Raw genomic sequence first — 19,674 nt, forward strand, 5'->3', positions numbered from 1 at the left:
CTAGTAATGGGAGCCACATCTATACTGCTCATGTTCATGAATCATATTAAACCATACACCACAGCTTACTGCTGAAAATCTTATTTAGAAAGTTTTACCGAAGAAATGGGGATTGAATAACACTGTGCTGCATGTTAAAGCCAAGACCACAAATAATTGAGTGCTGAGCAAAATAAAGGGGGGCATGACTGAGGAAAACCTCAACAATTCATACAGGACTAAAACATGAGGCTTAAACTTCATGATGGGCAAAATGGCTCCAGTAGAAATACTTGTTTTTTCAACAATGTCAAATTATTTCCACAAACATCCACCATCTTCTCCACTGATGCTCAGTAGCAAATTGTATTATGTACAAAATGTACTGCAGAAATTCATCAAAGATCCTTAAGCAGGAAATTCCAAATCACAACAAGTTACATCTAAAAGCACAAGAACAGCAGACGAATAGGAACACCACCACCTGTCGGCTCCCCTCCCAAGCCATTCACCACCCTGACTTGAAAATATATTGCTGTTCCTTCACGGTCACTGGGTCTAAATCCTGGAATTCCCTCCCTATCAGTATTGTGAGTCCATCATGTACACTGTAGTGGTTCAAAAAGGCAGCTCATGACCTCAAGGGCAGTTAGGAATGGGCAATAAATGCTGGCCCAGTCAGTGGCACCCAGGTCCCATGAGCAAATTGGAATAAAAATCTATTCTAAATAATTTGGGTAGCATTGCTTCAGTTTTAAATTAAAATTTTAAAAAATTATTTCCAAGAGACCTAGAAGCCACTGAATCAAAATCAGTGAGACAATGCAGTTGCAAAATTACTTAATTTTTAAAAATGTTCTGTTTGATAAAGTTATGGTCGCCAGAATGTGGGATGATAAGGCCAGTACTGTTGCAATCAAGGTCAAATTTCTGTAGTTAAAATTATTAATTTCTACAATTAGTCTGTCACTAGTTCCCTCCTTCCTCTTAAGAAGGTTCCAGATCAAGGCTTTGGCATTGAGGTCTAGAATATGGCCCCAATAATAATTAGCTATGTTACCATTGATTTATTGTTTCATTTTACTGCACTTATATAGTCACATCCTATCTTTTACCCCTGATTAGATGTATTGTAAACCGTTTATATCCTTCAAAACAAATGCATCGCATTTGTCACAATTATTCCACAATAACTGTTTTGGGAATATATCCATTCAATCTTTCCCAAGACCATTCTGAAAGATCTTATTTGTTAAGACCTCTTTTAGTAGCACACGCACAGCTCCAATGCTTTTCACCACTCATATTTACTTTCTGAAAATGTTTACAAGATACTTTGATGTGGCCTCACAAGCTCTTTCAGAGTAATTTCTTACATCTATGATAATGGTCGCCAGATTTACTTTAAATGTTACTTCATGACTCTACCTATCCAGCCTGCCTAAACTGGTGAGCCACCAGCCATCTTTACCAATTGTTTCATTTATTCCGCACCTATAAACACCTAATATTCCAAAGGTTTTTATGAATGCACAAATTTGTTAGAATAGCAGGCCATTCAGCTCCTAGAGGCTGCTTCACCATTCAATAAGATCATGACTTATCAGTTTGTTTCAAATTCCACATTACTATCTGCTCTTGATAAACAGTGATTCCCTTGCCCAAGACAAATCTATCCTGGATAACTGAAGCATAGGATCCTTACTTTTATATTCATTTTTTTTCTCCCCATCACCACTCCCTGTAACTCTACCATAATTTAATTTTTCATGTTTCCAACCTTACCTTATCTTTTGCCCTTTTACACAAATTCCCTTTGCTCAAAACTGGTTACATTTTTAACTTTTGCCAGTTCTGGTGGAAGTTTATTACCCTGAAACATGAATTCTGATTTGCTGTCCCCAGATCCTGCCAGAGGAGTGCATTTCAAACTTTATCTCACTTTATTTTCTTCAGTAAAATGCAAGGTTGTAGTATTCAACAAATTCAATCATCTTTGATAAGACATGAAGTTAATGCAATTTCACATAACAGCCCTCAGGTTTTGTATGCATATGCCAACAAATAACAGGAAGGACTGCACAAAACGCTACGTAGGACAAACAGGAAGACAGCTAACGATCCACATCCATGAACACCAACTAGCCACGAAATGATATGACCAGCTATCCTTAGTAGCCACACTCATAGATGACAAGCAACATGAATTCGACTGAGACAACGCTACTATTATAGGACAAGCCAAACAGAGAACAGTCAGGGAATTCCTCGAGGCATGGCACGCATCCACAGATTCCATCAATAAGCACATCAACCTGGACCCAATATACCGACCACAGCAGCGGACAGCTGGAACTGGCAACCGGAAGCGGCAGATTCAAACCACTATAAATGCCGGACAAAACAGCACAGAAGCACTTCACAGGAGGTTCCCAAGCACTGAAGATGTCACCTAGACAGGGGACGAAATATCTGCAACACATTCCCAGCTCGGCGAACAGAACCACAACAGGAAGACTTTAATTTATACGGCATCTTCCAGCAAATCCCAACAGGTTTTACAACAACCTACATATGTATATAGCTTCTTTCATGAAATAAAATGTCCAAAGGTGTGTAAGAACAACACTATAAAATAAAGAAATAGAACACCAAAACAGGAAGATTTTAAGGAGTGTTTGGAGGCTGAAAGTGGAGAGAAAGAAATGTCAGGGAGGTAAATCCAAAACTTAGGACCCAAGCATCTGAAGTTGTAGCGAACAACAAAGTGGATAAAACTAGAAATACACTAGAGATCAAAATTAGTTGGCTGCAGACATCCTGACAGGGTGATAAGATTGCAGAATGTTACAGAGACTACTGAGGTCATGAAAAAAAATTGAAAACAAGGTTGAGAATTTTGAAATTAAGATGATGTTATTCTAAAAGTCATTGAGATCACAGAATACAGGCGTGATAGTTGAATAGGGTATAGTATGAATTAAGACCCTGGCAGCAGAGGTTTGGATAAAGTCAAGATTAAAGCGAGTAAAATGTGGGAAACCAGCCAGGAGTGCTCGAGACTGGTCAAATCTCAAAGTAGGAAAGGCATGAATGATGGTTTCAGCAACAGATGAGCTGAGGCCAGGACGTAGAATGTCACGGAAGTGAAAGTGGGCACTCTTAGTGATGGAGGGTAACAGATGGACAGAAATCCATCTCATGTTCAAATATAACATTGGGTTTATGAATTCGTAGGTTAGTCAAAGACAGTTGCCAGGGAGAATGATGGGAAAGAGGGAAAGACAATGCTTTACTCTTCATATACTTAATCAGAAATATTCTTGGTCTATACAGTACGAGCTGGCAGATAAGCAGTCGATAATTTAACAACAGTAGAGTAGTCAAGGAAGGAGTGAAGTAGAATGGGGTTTATGCGTGAAAACCAATGTTGTGATTTGGATAATGTCAAAGAGAAGTAGGATGTAGATATGAAATAGGAGAAGTCATGGATAGAGCCCAGTGGGGAGCAGGACAGTACAGACAATGGTGTGGGAAGAGGAGCAGCAACAATTGCAAATAATACACCTTCCAGTTCAGGCTAAGAGTGGATCTAGGTAAGAGCAATCCCATAAAACTGGAAACCAGGAAGAGGTAATGGAGGCAAAGAGCATAGTTAACCTTGTCAAAGGCAGCACAAAAGTCAGAAAGGATGAAGACATTTACCTTTGTCACAATCATGCAAGATGTGACTTGCGATTTTGTTACAAGCCATTTCAGTGAAATGACAGAACAAAAACCGTCTGCAGGAATTAAAACTGGGGTTCCTGAAAAGATAGGCATGTATTTAGGAAAGGGACAACACATTCAAAGATTTCGGAGAGGAAAGAGAGATTGGAGGTGTGTAGGGTCAAAGGATTTTTTTTAAAAAAAGGATAGGAGTGATATTAGCAAACTTGAAAGAGAGATATTAACAAATCTGAAGGAGGAAAATTCCTAATAGTTCACCCTACTAGGAGGGTAAGCTAGAAGAGCAGGTCAAGTGATAAATAGTTACGTGGAGACAGAATTGAGGATGCCCATTCTAAGTGATTAACTACTTAACAACCATTCAGGTTTGTCTAATACACCACAAAGTTGCATAACATTTTGATCTTTTACTTATAAATTCTGTGTCCTCTGTATACTCCAGGCCCACTGGCAATCTGAGGAAGGAACAGCATTCCGAAAATAAACTTGTTGGACTACAGCCTGGTATTGTGATTTTTAACTCTGTCCATCTCAGTCCAACACTGGCACCTCCACATCATAATGGACGAAAGAAGCTCCAGAGAACAGGAGGGGAGATATTTTGGAAAAGAAAGGAGAAAGTTTCAAATCCAGAGACTGGGCAATGAAAATTTGGGAATGTTTGGAGGAGCGGGCTAGTGGTAGGGAGGTTTAAATAAAGCAAAATCAATCTGAATGTCTCAATTCTAATAACAAACAAGTCAATGAAATCCTTATTTCTGTTTGTTTTCTTGGCCAGTGAGGGAGAGGGGTGATTTACCAGAATGCAGTCTGGGCCGGAGAATTTTAGTTCTGAAGAGAAATTGGATAAACTGGAGCTGTTTTCCTCAGAGCAGAGGAGACTGGAGTTGTGGCACGGGAGAAATGATTTGCCTTGTGGCAGGATCAATAACCAGGAACATAGGTTTATAGTAAGGGTCAGGAGAGTTGGAGGAGATGAGAGGAAAGATTTTGCACCCAGGGAATTTGGAACTGACTGACTATTAGGGTGGAAAAGGCAGAAACCCTTAAAACAATTTAGTATTCAGATGTGCACTTGCCATGCCAAGGCATACAAGGCTATAGGCCAAATACTGCAAAATGGAATTAGGATGGTTAAGTGGCTATTCTTGACTGATGCAGACTCAATGGGCCAAAAGGATCTTTTTCTTCCTGTGGTGCAGCCTTCCATGATTCCTTGTAATTTAGTGACTGTACCAAGGTCAGCCAGGTGAACCTGGTTGGCTGGAATGGGCATTTCCTGATTGGACCTGATTAACAGCGTTAAACAGGGAGCCTTGGTTGACAGGTAAGGACAGAAGTTCACCCACAGGGATGGCTCAGATGGAGTGGGATCAGTGTCAAGGACTCCCCATATGTAAATAAAGAGTGAACTGGTGGAGGGATACTAGCCTCTGAAGTTATTTCAGGGAGAAGACAAGGGAAAGGGAATTAAGGTGATGGTCACAGCCAATTAAACACTTTTGAAGAGTAGATATGCATAATCAATCTCCACAAAGATTCTCAAATAATAAAGGTAATAATCAGATAACTTGTTTTATAGTTTTGTTAATTGAACACAAAGATTGTCTTAAAAACAAAAGGAAGATATTGGACCTTTGAAACAGAATTAGTACTTCAATTGTAATAAAGAAGGTTCTTTTCAACAATTAATTTTAAATGTGAATATCATCTCAAGGAACAAAACAATGAGTTCCTTGTCAGTGTTTTCTTTTTCTTATCAATGATTGTAACTACCCTTCATGCCAATTTTTGTCTTATGTATGAGTTTTCAAGCAGCTCCGAAACATTAAGAAAACAAATTTTTGACACAAAGATGCAATCATTTTCTTAGAAAAGATGATGCAGCTCACTTGTGTTAACACAAAATCTTCAATCTTGCTAATTAAATACTAACTGGCCTGATCACACTTTGACATTTGCTGCAACATTGAAATAGCTGCCCTTTTTCTTTCTTTCCTTCCCTTCTTACTTTCAATTTTCTGAACTGCATCCATTCCATTTGTTTTCCATGAAGAAAAATAGATATGCCATCTAATTGATCCTAACAAAATCCAAGGATTTGAAATACAAATCAAAATATAGGTATGCTCAATCCAGAGGTCTTTGCACTCAATCTTTTATTTATATGCTTGAGCTGCTGAACGTTCATACGTGCATCATCTTTTTTAAGTTTGAAGAATCTGAAAAGCAGCAAGTTAAAGAGACAGTATATCCTTTTAAAAGTTGGGTTGAATATTGCACCCGAACAAAATTTACTTAGACCATTAAACAAATGTTATTAATTTAGACAAACTTCCTACAATAGTGTACTTTTAGTAGACAAGTATCTGGCATCACTGCCAGCTGCTTCATCTAAAGTACTGAGGTCAGGAAAAGACTTTGTAGCACATATAATACTTGTAATATTGCCAGTTTTAATTTTGATTTGAATTGGCTGATACAGTTCTCTAAAAGGAATACTATCTCTTTACTGATGTGTTAATAACAGGATTTTATATTATTATAACATAATAAATAATTTCGGTAGTCTTCCAGGCTGCCTACCAAACCCATCCTGTAAGCTGCAGCCACCAACAGTAGAGGCATTGTCATGTGATGCTTCCAGATGGACACTTCCATTCCTGACCAGTAGGGAGGCGCTAGCACTAAGTACAGCAGCTTGTGACGGGGGACGGGACTGTATTTTGATCTGAGAAGTAGCTGGCTGACCCTGCTGACTATCTTGAAGGCTATGGTAAAAAAGAGTGAATACGAAGACATCACATCAAAAGACAATGAGAGTTAACATGAATATAATAGAGTTAATCATGCACCGATTAGCACGGAACCAAAAGCAGCAAACCGATTGTTCAACATTTGGATAATTCATGCAGTTTTATGCTTACAAAAACAAAGAAGAAAACCCATCAAATGAATCATTGCAAATAGTATCAAGCAAGCACAAAGCAGAAAATTTCTGAAGCAGCAAATAGTTTTAAGACAATGAGTCAGTATCCACAAAATCAGCAGGTGTAATTTTCTAAGTTACATCACAAAAAAGTAATAATGCTAATTTATCTCCCCAGTGGAAATGTCTAACTCTTATGTAGCTGCAATTTAAATGCTTTGTGTGTAATATAGTATAAATTCCATGCACTTAAACAATTGTAGTACATAAAATAGAGAACACAAACGTGGAAATTGCATTGGAAAGCTTGAGATAACTTGTAACGGGACTGACCAGCTAAGAACTGATTCAACATATTGACAGGTGAACATTGTGGCACACTGGTTTGCTGAATCCTAATTACACAAATTATTGCAAAATCCATCAATAATTTTATTTTAAAAATCTGCATTAAAATGGTGTACACTGCAATACTATGGTCATGTTAAAAACTATGTTCCCCCACCCCCAACCTCCATATAGTGTGAATTATAAAAACCAGAGGGAAATGAAGGGGATTAATTTAGTTTTAAATCTGAATGGAACCCTTACCAGTAGACTATGCAAAAGATTAACAAAGCTTAAGTCAGTTGGTATCATGGGAGCATGATGCAGGATTCTGGATAATGTATCACATACTCCAATGCTAAGAACAGCTATTTCCCAAAGCTATTATACCCATTGATCAGAAATAGATTTATTTTGAATGTGCTTCCTTATAAAGTTTAGTTGTTCCATTTATTGTAGGACTGATATAATTTGGGAAAGTGTACATACAACATCAATCAGAATTAGCAGCCTTCAAGTACATGTTGTACAAGCACAAAGAAACACAAACTACACTGTCCATTTAGAGCATAGAGATGTACAGCACAGAAACAGACCCGTCGGTCCAAACCGTCCCACCACATGTACTAAATGTCAACAGTGTCCACCATTCCTTGACTTTTGGGGTTATTTCTAATATGGTAACGTGCAACATCTGAGTTATGATTTTATGCACATTTAGTAACTCAAATCTTTCACAGGGATTACATGACCAAGGGAATGCAGGTAGCAGAGGCTAATAATGCATATGTTGCACCATGTGAGGAGAAGAACCATTTGATGAAATAACTCATCCTTCTTCTGTTTTCTTAAAAAAAGTCTCCTTAAAGCTTTAGGTCTGGACAATCCAGATAGATATCTAGATTGGGGGAGGCACTGGTGTGGTGGTAATGAATTAGTAAACTAGGGGCCCAGGATAATATTCTGGGGACATGGTTTCGAATGCTACAACTAAATCTGGAGTATGAATAATGACCACAAAACTATTAATCATTATAAAAAACCCATCTGACTCACTAACCTTCTTGAGGGAAGTAAATCCACCATGCTCACATGGTCTGACCTAAATGTAGCTCCATACCCACAGCATTGTGGCCCACTCTAAACTGCCCTCTGCAATGGTTGAATAAGACACTTAGTTCAAGGGCAATATAGGACAATTAACAAATGCTGAGCTTGCAGCAGTGTTCCTGCTAATTTCTTTTAACATCCTCATGGTAGCCTTCTGGAACAGAAATTCAATGCTGCGAACAGCATTTGTACAGTGGTTACCTTGGAACTCTATGCATGCACACATTTCTTAGACAGAATATTGTTTAACACCAATGCATGAAAAGGAACAGGAATTAGTAATTATTATTTGTACCTGAAACTAATATTATAATGAAATAAGTGATCTTTATTATCTCTCAGACTCACTCAGAAGTTGCCATTTTAACTGTATGCATGGCTGATTAATTAGCAGTTCTCATGAGGAAAGGCTAGACAGATTGGGCTTGTTTTCAATAGACTTTAGGAAGAATGAGGGACAGCTGGATTGAAACATACAAGATTCTGAATGAGTTTAAAAAGGTGGATATTGAAATGACGTTTCCTCTTATCGATGAGTCCAGAACTTGGGGGTAACTGTTTTAAACTAGTAGATGCCCTTGCATGACAGAGATAAGGAGACTTCATTTCTCCCAGAGAATTGTGCAAACTTCAAATAGTGCCTTCTGAGACAGTGGATGCAGATTTTTGACCGGAGGCTGAATGACCTACTTCTGTTCCTAAATCGTATGTTTGTAATCGAAATTATAGATACTAAGGCAGCAGATCATGCTATTTGCAGTCAGTGTAAAAATTTGCAGGATATTGTATCACACCAAATCATTGATTCTCTGAAGTTGTTCAATTAATGTGCCCAAGAACCACAATTCAACATAATTCCCTATAAAAATAAACCAGTAAATTTATTTCCTATTCTATGCAGGATGATCTAAGAAAACACATAATTGATGTCAGTTTTTCAAGTTCTAGAATTGCATGATTAACTTATTTTTCTTTGGCAGGATCTTGCATGGCAAAGAGTTTTCTATTGATAAAAAAAAGGTTTCCACCTCCCTAAATCGCAAGTTTTAATGCTAAATGTATTTAGTGTGGCTAAGTTAAGCTGTTCTGACTAAGTTAATAAATTATTTGAATACCCGATGACTTAACAAAGTCTATAAAAAGGAAGGAGAAAGTGAGGTCTGCAGATGCTGGAGATCAGAGCTAAAAATGTGTTGCTGGAAAAGCGCAGCAGGTCAGGCAGCATCCAAGGAACAGGAAATTCGACGTTTCGGGCATAAGCCCGAAGGGCTTCCTGAAGAAGGGCTTATGCCCAAAACGTCGAATTTCCTGTTCCTTGGATGCTGCCTGACCTGCTGCGCTTTTCCAGCAACACATTTTCAGCTCTATAAAAAGGAATACTGCACTCATGGAAATCTGACCCACTACTTCTCTCCCTGTTGCTTTTATTTAAAGAAAGATGAAGTTCTATCTCTGATCTTCCTTCAATTAAAAAAAAATCAAACTGTTCATGTTCTCTAAACGTTCACAACAAATGTTCATTCATCTACGTGCTGAAACAGGAGAATTAATTTTTAGCACATACCCAAATCGAATTACTAACTTCATTTGGGAACTTCAAATTTAAATGTATATTCTTTCATCCTACATCATTCCATATGTGAAATATTTTGAATCCTCCAACAGTATTAATTTGAAGAACTATACGTCTCCTTACCAAACTTATTAACACACGGCGTTGTATTTGACTAAACTGTTTTGAGATTGCCATTAAATTGCAAAATCAGAACCATAATAAAAGTGAATATGTTGCATGAAATGATATGCAAAATTACTTCAAAAGTACAAATCCATAATTCAATAATTGTTTTGCACCAATATAACTTTTAAAGTTTTTAGTCAGAGGTCAAAACAAATTCTAGAGCTTAAAATGATCATGAATGAACTTAAAATGATCCAACTTCAAAACTTCATTTGTTGTTCTACTCATAACAAAAGAAGATGGATCTCCTGTTTTAATTTGGTTACAAAATCTAAAAATCGCACACAGAGAAAGAATGTGGCTTTGAAGTGACATAAAATACAGTTTCTAGGTGTTCTGTTGAAACTGGTTGGCATTATAATTCTGACTACTACAACTGCAAGTCTGAACCTTAGCTATACTACACAGACAAAGGAAGCAAGGGAAATAAAATCACATGCAAGGACTTTCAATTTCTCAGTTCTCTAACTTTGAGATGCTAATTACAGGGATGTACTGATGAGGGCTTCAGATTTACACTTTATATGGCAATGCTGCATAGTGTGCACAATAAAGAGTAAACAGCATGAAGGACAATTCTGTATGATAAAAGTCAACAGTTAGATCATGAATGGATTAGTGGACAAAAGTATTAACAGGCATACAACTAAACCACTTAGACTGGAAGGTTTCCCAGTAGGCTGGTTGTGTATCAATTGAGAACAAGTTTATTTTACTATCACTGAAATTTACTTTTTGTTCTTTCTTTTTTTCCCTTGGCTTGTACATTCTGCAAAATGTACAGAATGCAAAATGAAGTTCTATCTCTGATCTTCCTTCAATTAAAAAAAAATCAAACTGTTCATGTTCTCTAAACGTTCACAACAAATGTTCATTCATCTACGTGCTGAAACAGGAGAATTAATTTTTAGCACATACCCAAATCGAATTACTAACTTCATTTGGGAACTTCAAATTTAAATGTATATTCTTTCATCCTACATCATTCCATATGTGAAGGGCGGCATGGTGGCACAGTGGTTAGCACTGCTGCCTCACAGCGCCAGAGACCCAGGTTCAATTCCTGCCTCAGGCGACTGACTCTGTGGAGTTTGCACGTTCTCCCTGCGTCTGCGTGGGTTTCCTCCGGGTGCTCCGGTTTCCTCCCACAGTCCAAAGATGTGCAGGTCAGGTGAATTGACCATGCTAAATTGCCCGTAGTGTTAGGTAAGGGTGGGTTTCGCTTCGGCGGGTCGGTGTGGACTTGTTGGGCTGAAGGGCCTGTTTCCACACTAAGTAATCTAATCTAATCAAAACTGTTTCATTCCGAGGAACAGCCATTGGCCTGAAAAATATTTCTTCTGTTGCGGACTTGCCTCAAAAGTTGCAGGGCTTGCTGTTTGTTTCCAGTGTTTTGTATTACTAAATTTCGCTATGAAGTCTTTAAAAGTTAAACACCTGCATAAATTCACTGCCACCTTTGCAGATGTCACTTGTGAGTACCAACAGTCTGCCATGTCAATGAGAAGGGGAAAACAGCCAGCTTTTCATGGACTGATAACTTACACATTTCTTAACAAAGTTGAAGTTTTGCACCCAACTTTCCCGCAGCTGTCATCTATACCGTAACATTTAAAATATTATGTATCAGCAGCTTTTTTTTCCCCCCCATGTGAATGGCTACACATATATTAACTTATCGCATAGGTTATTTAATGGAAAATCATTTACTGGGAGCCATTCAGTGATTATAGAGTGACATCATGTCTTCCCTTAGTTACTAACAGCAAAAATTTACAAATGAGGAGCAGTAGATAAATTAGATTATTGTTCAGAAGGCTTACAATCCTGAAAACATACCTACTGTGTCAAAATTTTGGGCTGCTCCCCATTAGCAAATAAACCATTCCACTGATCCCCGCCTTGCGTTGAATCCCAGTCAGGCTCCAATTCCAACCTCTTCCTTGGAACAATTTGTACAAATAATAGGGGAGAACATAATTTTGGCAACAAAAAGTTTAAAGAGTGGCATGTCATAATTTTAGTTGATAAAAATTGAGTTTTTATTATTTAAAAAATTCACATTCATCAGAATTTATCAAGTACTTTGACAGATTCCAGGATTTATTTCAAATGCTTGAACCCATGTGCAATATGCAACTTTTCTGAAGATGGGCAAAACAAAATAATAGTTTGTGTATTTTAGCTAACTACGAATTGAAAATCCACACGAACAACTCCTAACTTGTAGTGCAAGAAAAAAATTATTTATTTTTCCAATTAATTAGATGAGTACCCCAACAAATATCAGATAATGGCTTGGGATATTTTAAAGTTGGAGAATTTAAATCTTCCACGATCTGCACCACGAAAATTCTATGTACAGCACATAAAGCAGAGGCTAACATGCACGTTCATCAAGCCAACATGCTCATGAGGTCATGCAGCAAGTCGAAAAGTATAGAACATGCTTCAGCACTTTTTTTTCAAAAAGAAAAAGCAGAGGGAGACAGCAAAATTTAGGAGATATTGGTGGCATGGTCATCATGTCATACCTGCGAGGTGATCCAATGAGCGAGGCTGGAGGGGTAGGATTACTCCCTGCATTGTGCCGCCGTCGAACGGCTTGCCGCCTGAACGTACTGCGTTCGCGACGAAAAGTAACTGTCTCATCAGTGGTTTGGGCTGGCACAGCAAGATAGGTGTAAGCAAGACAGGCATTAACAACTCATTCAAAAATCAGGTTGAACAATTCTGTTCTGGTCACGTTACTGAACTGTTTAAAAACACACAGACTATTCCAAATGTATCATTTTTTTAAACAAAGTGGCATTTTCAAGGTCATTGCAACAGATCAAATTTTGTCAATTTCGTCAGAGAACTTCAATACCCTCTCTCTGACTTGTTTCAGGTCAATTTAGCTTAAAGTTATTAGCTGCAAATTACTTAAAATGTGTCACAAACCAATATGTGTACCAGAAAAAGTATATTTAAAATGTTAACAATCAGTTTTTAAATGCTGTGGCTGCTGAAAAGTTTACTTATATATGAAACTTAGCTAGCTCAATTGATATCCAAAGTCATTAAAGAAGATTCGGTCTATCTATGGAAAAAATGCTTCATAAACAGAGATCCCTAATCAAAGATTTATTGCTGAGATATGTTAAAAGAGGATTGGATTTGCCTCCCAATCTAAAACAAATGAAACAAGAATGTTTCACAAATCTAAATTTTATTAGATTTACGGCATTAATGAATGATATTATTGATACCAGGAGTTTCAAACCGTATTCATGATCTCCAGCTTTTAAAAGAAATTATGGCAGCTTAAAATAGAGTAATTATTCTGACCACCAAAACTGACCACAAAGTGGCCACCCACACAGACACAGAAGCACGTTGTGACATCAGGTGCCCTTGACAAGTCCATAGGAAGCATGTGTGCGAGGAGCAGCTGATCAAGGCAGCCCTTGAAATTTGTTGTGTAAGCTTCAAATTGAAAACGCACAAGCTTCCTGGTAGCTGTTACTTTGTCGCTTTGCTGTGATATGGCATTTCAAAGTTGTGCGGCTGCACATGCCCAGACACATGCCATCTTGGAGGTGTTTTACATGCAGCATTTAGTACAATATAGTAAATTATCAAAGTAATGAAATGAAGTCCATTAACCACATAATGCCATACATTTCTCATCTCAGCAATGTCATTTTGGGAAGGCTGAGTACCTTCTCCAGAGGATACATCAGAGGAAATCACATCCTACCCCACCTAAACTCAGTTCCAAGCAACTAGCTTTAACACTGGTTTACTAGGAACCTAGTCAACAAAGGGTGAAAAACAATCAAAAGCCTGTTGTACAAAGAATAGTGCAGAATAGCAATTGCAGTTAATTTCTTTTTACAAAAAATTTTGCTACTGCCAAAAGTTTGGTAGTCTTAAAATTCTCTCTCAAATATGAAAGAATTGCTAAAATATTTTGTGATAGACATTCATCACTCCACCACTGACAACCATGTGCTAGGCTGCCTTGAATCTAAATTCTGGAATTCCCTCCCTGAACGAATCTAATCTCCTCTCCTCTTTTAAGGCTTTCCTTCACCAAGTTAGTGATCATCTATCCAAACATCCTATAATGGGCTTGATTCAAATTGTAATCAATAATTAATACGATGCATCTTTTGACATTTTATAACCAAGATGTCAGCTTAACTAAAACAGAAGCTACTGGAGAAACTCAGCAGGTCTGGCAGCATCTGTGCAGAGAAAGCAGAGTTAATGAAATGTATCGGCCCTTTTTCAGAACTGGTCACTGAACTTAAAACCTTAACTCTGCTTTCTCTCCTTGGATGCTGCTACCCATATTGAGTTTATATATTAATCATGATAATTATATATCCCCTCTGAATTTCAATTTCTTCCAGACATAATGACTATTGAGAATTGAATGAGGAGACAGAGAGGGGAAAGATGGTTGCAATAAAAAGGAAATATTTTTCTCAGTAACTCAGGCAGCATCAGCAATCTGGAGCATCAAAAGCAATATGCTTTTGTGAAATATTTTTCGATTGTTTTACATAAGCAGTGCAATTCAAACAGAGGCAGAATTTCCTGCTGAGTACCCGATGAGAAAAGGTTGACAAGGCAAAAGCACGTTTGACAGAGGAGTCAAATACATTCAAACAATAATTGTGTGTTGAGGGATGAAGTAATGGCACCTGTCATGGACCATGAAGAAAGTTCCCTGTAAAAGCCTAGCAATCTCTATGCTGTGGATTTCCCTTCTCCTGACTTCAGTCTGAACCTGGCGGCAAGTCAGGGAGATTTCCCAATATACAGTGAAGTCACCAAATAAGATAAGCAGCCAAAAGCAGTGAAATATTCTTAGAAAGCAAATCATTGAAGTCCTTCACTTTTAATTTTAAATTTCATATAGATGAAAATAGAGAGCGAGAGAGAGAGAGAGAGAGACACACACAGACAGAGACAGACAGACAGACACTGGGACATACACACAGTATTTACGTAGAAGCTAAAATAACAAGCAAATCTTTGTAAAGTAAAAACAAGTTTTAAAAATGTATTTTCTTTGACCATAATGCAGACTGTTGATATTCAATAGATATAAAATTACTTAAGCAAAGCTGCTTAACAGTAACTGTGATCTCAGTACTCCCCTTTAAGAACACAATTACACTTCATTTAAAAAGGCACTGACTCTGCAAGGATTTTTATCAAGTGAAACAAAGGAGGTTCTTATCAATTCTTTGAGGAACTAAAACAAATCACCCTCTGAAGTGTATGATCAAACTGCATGTTTCCTGTTCAATTCCAGATACACGCATTCCAGAAGACTGCAAATGCAGAAATTATTCCAGTCTTCACGACTGCAAAATCTGAGCCAATATTTTAGTTGTTCATAGAACTAGCAGGATGAGGAATAGAGGGTCACAAAGGATGAAAAGTCATGATCATGTACAATAATCATCATGTAACAGCCTGTTTACGTCTACTTCTACTTCTGCATTGCAGGAAAAGATTACTGAACAACAGAACACATTACCACCAGACAGGTAGATGGAACATGAGACCACTGGAGCCATCTTCCACATGCAGTATGACAAGTCTGTGGCAGCAAAACAAAACTGAACAACACAGCAAACCAGAAAGAAGAGACTGTAACAGTGATGGGTGTTCCACAAATCATGGGATGGTAGAGGGAATAACCACATTTTGATGGTATGACCAGCTTCCCGAACTACCTGAGATAGCTGAGTATGGTTTGTGTGACTTTGCAATTAATGTCTAAGGCTATTTGTGGGGGTCAGTTAACTTAGTTGACCAAGCAGCTGGTTTGTAATGCAGAGTGATGTCAACAGTGTGGTTCAATTCCATACTGACTGATGTAACCATGAAGGACTCACCTTCTCAACCTTCCTCCTCACCTCAGGCACAGTGACCCTCAAGTTAAACCACCACCAGTTGTCTCTCTCTAATGAGAGAATAGTTTGGTAGGACTATGGCAACTTTACCTTTATTATGGTTATTGAAAATAGTTTGCAACACTTTCTCCATACGGATGTCCAAGATATAGGTGACAATATTAAGTAGTAGACAGTAAGGACAGTATTGAATTTCACCTGTCACTACTTTCCCAGTATCTCCTTGCGGCTTTCTTTGATTTTTGGATTATTTACTAACTTTTCGAATCTGTTATCATCTGTAAATAATTCCAAATATGGAAATGACTGTTACCCAGAGTTCACTGAACTGGTCCCAAAACATAATCACCATCCATTTCAGAGTACAGAAGCCTTCATTAACTATTACGATTTTCTCCATTCCAACAAATTATGAACTCAAGTTCACATCAAGGAAATTCTACTTCCTAACACCACATCATTTTCTCCAACATTCTTCTGTTTATATCATTTCTCAAAAGCATTATCGACGTTTATATATACCAAATTCCCTGCAATTCCTCCAAGAACTGCAAGAATCACAAGGTAGAAACTTATATGACCTGGAATGGTCTGATTTACTGTTACCTAACACAACAATACCCTGCAAATGTTCAACAAACAGAATTGATAAAAATCAGCAGACTGGTTGAAAACTTCAGTGATAAATGATAAGTTGGTTTAGCTCTCATTGTAAAACTACGTGAATCATATAGTTACAAAGGTTACAGATAAAATAAGAATTCTGCATAAATATATAGCGCCAATTATTTTTGTTTAGCTGTTATATCTGTTCATGGAAACTTGTTCTGTGTAAAACAAAATGCATACCAATTCGTACTGCACATAATAGTCTTTGCATGTAAACTTCTAATTGGCTGAATGGGTGATTGCTAGTAGTGGCTAACAGGTAAAAACAAAAATAAAGTCACAATGATTTGGTAGAGAGAAAGTTATTCAGTTGCGTGCGATAAAACTTATAGAGTCATAGAGACGTACAGCACAGAAACAGACCCTTTGGTCCAACCCGTCCATGCCGACCAGATATCCCAACCCAATCTAGTCCCACCTGCCAGCACCCGGCTCATATTCCTCCAAACCCTTCCTATTCATTTACTCATCAAAATGCCTTTAAATGTTGCAGTTGTAAAAGCCACCACCACTTCCTCTGGCAACTCATTCCATACATGTACCACCCTCTGCGTGAAAAAGTTGCCCCTTAGGTCTCTTTTATATCTTTCCCATCTCATCCTAAACCTATGCGCTCCAGTTCTGGACTCATCCACCCCAGGGAAAAGACTTTGTCTATTTACCCTATCCATGCCACTCAATTTTGTAAACCTCTAAACTCACCCCTCAGTCTCTGACGCTCCAGGGAAAACAGCCCCAACCAGTTCAGCCTCTCCCTATAGCTCAAATCCTCCAACCCTGGCAACATCCTCATTAATCTTTTCGGAACCCTTTAAATTTCACAACATCTTTCCGATAGGAAGGAGACCAGAATTGCATGCAATATTCCAACAGTGGCCTAACCAATGTCCTGTACAGCCACAACATGACCTCCCAACTCCTGTACTCAATACTCTGATCAATAAAGGAAAGCATACCAAACGCCTTTTTCACTCCCCTATCTACCTGCGACTCCGCTTTCAAGGAGCTATGAACCTGCACTCCAAGGTCTCTTTGTTCAGCAATAGTCCCTAGGACCTTACCATTAAGTGTAAAGGTCCTGCTCAAATTTGCTTTCCCAAAATGCAGCACCTCGCATTTACCTGAATTAAACTCCATTTGCCACTTCTCAGCCCAGTGGCCCTCTAGATTTAAAAAAAAGCACCCCAAGTTAGGGGCTGTTGTGGCACAGTGGTAGTGATCTTGTCTCTAAGCCAAAAAAGTGAGGTTCAGGACCGATCTACTCCAGAGATGTGCAGTAGCAAACTGATTATAAAGTATAAAGTACAGGATTACGCTCTAACCTAACCCTTCTCATTCTCAGTAACTATGTCACTCTTTGTCACTGTGATTTTGGGGGAAGTGGCATACCTTATTGATGTCATTTCCAGCACAAAAGGAAGATAGTTGTGATTGTTGTTGGTAAATCAATACTTAGCTAGGAGACTCAGCAGAGAGTCCTCAGGGTACTTGCAAACAAGCTTGAGTCAATAAAGCCTTCAGATTTTTCCTAACCAACCTGTAGTGCAGGTGAAACTTGAACCCACCTGGACACTACTAAGGACACCAGCACTGCAACACAGAAGCCACTCAGGTTTGTCAAGGTAAAGTCCTTATCCCAACCATCTTCAGCTGTTTCAATGGCCATCCTCCAGCTGGTGTCAGAATTGGGATGTTTGTTGATGATTGTGAAATTTTCAGTACTATTCATGACTCCTCAGATATTGAAATAGTCTATGTTCAAATGCAACAAGACCTCAATACTCTAGTTTGGCCAGATAAGTGGCCAAGTAACAATCATGCCATATAAATGCCAAGCAATAACTATCCCCAACTACAAAGAGTCCATCCATTTACTCTTGACAGTCAATAGCATTACTATCACTGATTTCCACCATTAACACTGCCTTGGAAGATACAATTGACCAGAAACTGAATAGGACTAGACATCTATGCACTGTAACTGCAATAGCAGGTCAGATGCTATGAATCCTGCAACAAGTTACTCACCTGACTCCCCAAAACCTATGCAATATCCACAAGGGAGTATGATGGAATATTCCCCACTTGCCTGCATTAGTGCAGCACTAACAATATTTAAGGACCTCAAACCAGCAGGATAAAACAAACAGTCTGCTTGACTGGTATCCCATTTCACATTTTCAACTGCTGCCAGTGAGTATAATCTACAAGATGCACTTCAACAATTCAAGGCTCCTTTCAAACCCACAGCCTCTACAAGCGAGGGGGACGTGAGCAACAAGTACATGGTGTAATAACTTTAGAACCCCCAACTGGAAAGGAACACCATTTATTGCTGAATATCAAAATAGAGCCACAACTCATGGTGTATTTAGGATAGTCTGAGCCCAGGATCTGCTTTACATTCTGTTCTTCTTGAAGAAACATTTTCTTCAAAACAGTAGAAATGTTTTGACATTATCAGAACATTTTTGACTGCTTTGTGAAACTAAATACATGAATTTACAACATGACATTACCTGGTGACGTGGACCCTGGCCCTTCTGAAACCAGGAGAGTTAACTCTTGCTGCAGACAGTTTTAAATCTTCTCATGCATCCTCTGGGAGCATGAGGTCAGATGTGTTGTCTGAACATTATTAACTCACTGGGTTTCCCTCAGAGTTAAAGTGGATTTTGCTGTTTTTTAAAAAAAAACAGGTTTCAAAAACACACAAGGGAGCTAGAAGTCTTGCAAAGACAAAGTCTTTGGAAACTGGAGTACCCTGACAGACTACAATCGCTTGAATCTTTAACATATCAGCACTATTTAAAACCACCAAGTCAGGACATAGCTCTTTCCAAAACTGGGATTGATAACATTACTTGGTACAAGTTGCTAGTTCAAGCATGCAATTGATGAAATTGATTGGAACTTTGAAGGGCAAATGAATGCATATCTTTAAATTTTAGTTTAAAACAAGAGCCAACAGAAAAGGTCTAGGTGGTTTTAATATGTATCAAAATAAAATGGTATAGATTACCTAGGAATAAATTAACTGTTCATTAATGAAACCTGTTAAACCAACAACACTGTTGAGATTGTATACAAAAGAAAACTTGGAATCTGTTGTTAATATAGAAGAATTTTGCATGAAGGAAAGCAGAGTATAATCTAGTGAGATAATTCCAGAATCAGTCATAAGGATAACTAATGAGGCCACACTTAGAATAAAAGAATTCTGACAGGGAAAAAGTGACACAGCATAAATGGAAATGGGGTGATTCACACTG

At 38.2% G+C, this 19,674-nt stretch overlaps 1 protein-coding gene across 4 annotated transcripts in view; it reads right to left on the reverse strand.

Moving 5' to 3' along the window:
* pcnx1 (pecanex 1) overlaps nt 1-19,674 on the reverse strand; it is a 283,871-nt gene that overhangs the window by 140,246 nt on the left and 123,951 nt on the right. For all 4 annotated transcript variants that reach the window (XM_060828820.1, XM_060828819.1, XM_060828822.1 and 1 more), the window contains 2 exons: nt 12,350-12,479; nt 6,295-6,479 (listed from right to left, as the gene is read on the reverse strand). In XM_060828820.1, the coding sequence (XP_060684803.1) occupies nt 6,295-6,479; nt 12,350-12,479 (315 nt within the window). The remainder of the gene's footprint in view (nt 1-6,294; nt 6,480-12,349; nt 12,480-19,674) is intronic.

Source organism: Hemiscyllium ocellatum, chromosome 8 (genome assembly GCF_020745735.1).
Source record: "Hemiscyllium ocellatum isolate sHemOce1 chromosome 8, sHemOce1.pat.X.cur, whole genome shotgun sequence".
Classification (NCBI taxonomy): Eukaryota; Metazoa; Chordata; class Chondrichthyes; order Orectolobiformes; family Hemiscylliidae; genus Hemiscyllium; species Hemiscyllium ocellatum.